General features: G+C 34.1%; 1 protein-coding gene across 1 annotated transcript; it reads right to left on the bottom strand.

Annotated features, from left to right (window-relative positions):
* Window positions 1–651: 651 nt before the first annotated feature.
* LOC107939585 (GDSL esterase/lipase At2g23540) lies at window positions 652–2,332 on the bottom strand. The gene is made up of 5 exons (XM_016872925.2): window positions 2,008–2,332; window positions 1,791–1,921; window positions 1,457–1,705; window positions 1,116–1,371; window positions 652–1,038 (listed from the first exon to the last, which is right to left on the bottom strand). Exons 1-5 carry the CDS (start codon window positions 2,267–2,269, stop codon window positions 815–817), a joined length of 1,122 nt encoding a protein of 373 aa, XP_016728414.2. The 5' UTR covers window positions 2,270–2,332; the 3' UTR covers window positions 652–814.
* Between the last annotated feature and the right edge of the window lie 316 nt (window positions 2,333–2,648).

Below are 2,648 nucleotides of genomic sequence, written 5' to 3'. Positions count from 1 at the left end.
AAATTGAAAATAAATTAAAATTTTTTTATACTTAAATAACACTAAAATAGGTGTAACTTAATAAGCAAATGTCTCTAAAATAATAGTAAAATTAACAATAAAATAATAATTTTATAATATCTAAACAACAACAACAACAAAATAATAACAATATAAGAGCGAAATGACAGCAAAACAACAACAAAACACAACAATAAAACAATAACAGTGGAAACAACAAACAACAAAACACTCGAGCCTAGACAAAAAAAAAGCATACTTGAGGTCCGGCCCGTTTAGAAAACGGGTTTCATTTTTTGTTTGGGCATATTTTTTTGGCTTATATTATTCCTAAACCTTTCCACTTTTCGAACAGGTTATCAGGTCAAGTAATTACCTACCTACTTATCTTATTCGATATATATATTTTTTTGTTAAAGTTTATATTAAAATTTTCAAACACCCCTAATATTTATTATTTAAAAAAAAAAACCTCCAAGCGAAAAGGAGGAAGATAAGATGCTTAGAATGGAAAATCTTGGGAAGACCGACTTCTAACCTGTTTAAGAAAGTTTTAAAGAGCTTTGGTAGGTATATAAATGTTGAAAAATTGGAGTGAAGACAGGTCATAGCTGTAATATTTTGCAATCAATATTTAAGTGACCACAATAATCAAATTGAAGCCAGCTACTTGTTTGTTTGCCTTAACAATTGAAATGTTCAAGGAAGAATACAGAAAAGTTTAAAGCTATGGAAGAAACTCGTCTTCTTGGAATGGAAACAATTAACAATAAATTTGATTAAAGATGTGTGAAAATTGAAATATTAAGCAGGGCTAGAGATTACGAAGCTGTTTAAGATTCACTGGTGAAATATACTTGGTACTTCCGCTCAGAAGTTGCCTAGCTATTATAACATTGGCAGCTTCACTTGGATGGTAAGGATCCCAGAACACATGCTTCTCTCTATCCTTACACAAGCTTGATGTTGGTCCGCATGGAATTATCCCTGCAAATTGGCCTCCATTTCCACAACAAGCCTTGCTTGCTGTTGTGAAACCTACATTCAACAAACAACGTGTTATCGATGTTTTGATTCCTATTTCTAAATACCGAGGTGTTTATCCATGTTAATACCGTATTTTGTATAATTTGTTATGAGCTCCATCACTAGGTCATACACATTGGCATGAACAAATATGGCTCCTTGGAGCTTTCCATTCAGTTCACTCAGCAATTCCTTTAACCGCCTGTTGTATTGCATTGCTAGCTTATTTGCCAAATCAACACATTCATTTTCATTCAATTGATTAAGGGTTTTCTGATAGGGTATGCAACCGATCGGACCGACGTTCCCGATCACGAACTTCCGTGCATCAAGCTGGTATAGTCTCTGCCACCATTAACATTAACAAAATCGCTAGTTAACACGGACTCAAATATAAGTGTAAAATACAGAAAAACCAGGAGTTTAATACCGTTAATTGGTTCCTTAAGTGATTGATCATGTCGTCGATGAAAGCATCGGGGCTTTCGGAAATCCTTGCCCCAACAGAAAGAACAGGGAGAAGGTAATTATTGAGAAAATCATTGGCTCCAATTGTAATTGAGAAGATGGATCTCTTAGAAATATAATCTTTGGCCTTGGATAGACCCAATAATTTGTCAAACTGTTTTCTTGTATTGTTGAAGTAGTCGATTTGGATATCCAATCCTAGCCTATTAACCTGCAAAACACACATTAATTAAACTAAACATTTGTTGGAAAAGGCTAAATTTAAAAATACAGGGACAGAATATAAAAAAACTAACAAATATTCTTCCAGTAGCATTCATAATCCCCCCTCCTCCTGATGCATAATTTACACCATATAATATAGCTTTCCCTGTAGAATTTGGAGCAAGATATGGGACTGCATAACTTGGTACTCCCAATTCTTCTCCTGTTCATTATAAACAAAAGGACCAACTTTAGATATTTCACGTCCAAAAACACTCTTCTAAATGCAGTCGAGGAGAAAAAGCTTACCAACAATGTCGCCAATGGTTCTACCATTGGTGTAGCGGCCAGTAGGTTGGCCACCCGAGGCTTTAAAATCAATCCCATTTGGGGGAATATTTGCTCTGGACAAAGTTTGCAAATAGTTATTATTACCAGCATCCACCAAAGAATCGCCAAAGATGAAAGAAGCTCCCAAACCTTCATTACTACCAGCACCATTAACGAAATAGCTCAAACTCATAATACAAAAAACAACCAAAACAAGGCTCCAAGGTTTCACACTAGCCATGGTTATCTCCTCAAAGCTAATTGAAGCAACTGTGGATGAAATTCCTAAGTATTTTTGCCTGTAAACTTTGGGTGGTTTGTATATATTATAAGGAGTTTGCATTTGCTTTGACTCTACTTTTTGTAAAGGGATGGACCGTTTGATGCAGGGTAGTTGATCAAACATGTTGCCAATTTCTCAACGTGTTGTCTTTTGCTTTGGGCATACGTAAATGGCGGCCTAGATAGATTATATATTATAAGTAAATTATTTTTCCCTCTAACAATATTTTATTTCTTTTAGTCATTAAATTTGTATTATTTATCAAATTACTTTTTAATGGATAGAATTTTTTTTGACATAACATATACGTACCATGTTAACAAGTAAATATTTTTAA

The sequence above is a fragment of the Gossypium hirsutum genome, chromosome D12 (assembly GCF_007990345.1).
Source record: "Gossypium hirsutum isolate 1008001.06 chromosome D12, Gossypium_hirsutum_v2.1, whole genome shotgun sequence".
Classification (NCBI taxonomy): Eukaryota; Viridiplantae; Streptophyta; class Magnoliopsida; order Malvales; family Malvaceae; genus Gossypium; species Gossypium hirsutum.
The sequence above is the reverse complement of the archived record's forward strand: the minus strand, read 5'-3'. Positions and strand labels throughout refer to the sequence as shown.

Excerpts from the sequence above, each read along its gene's own strand:
- LOC107939585 (XM_016872925.2), bottom strand. The coding sequence starts at position 2,269 with ATGGCTAGTGTGAAACCTTGGAGCCTTGTTTTGGTTGTTTTTTGTATT. Across the intron at positions 1,706-1,790 it reads ATGCTACTGGAAGAATATTT|GTTAATAGGCTAGGATTGGA; the intron begins GTTAGTTTTTTT and ends TGTGTTTTGCAG. Across the intron at positions 1,372-1,456 it reads ACTTAAGGAACCAATTAACG|AGACTATACCAGCTTGATGC; the intron begins GTATTAAACTCC and ends TAATGGTGGCAG.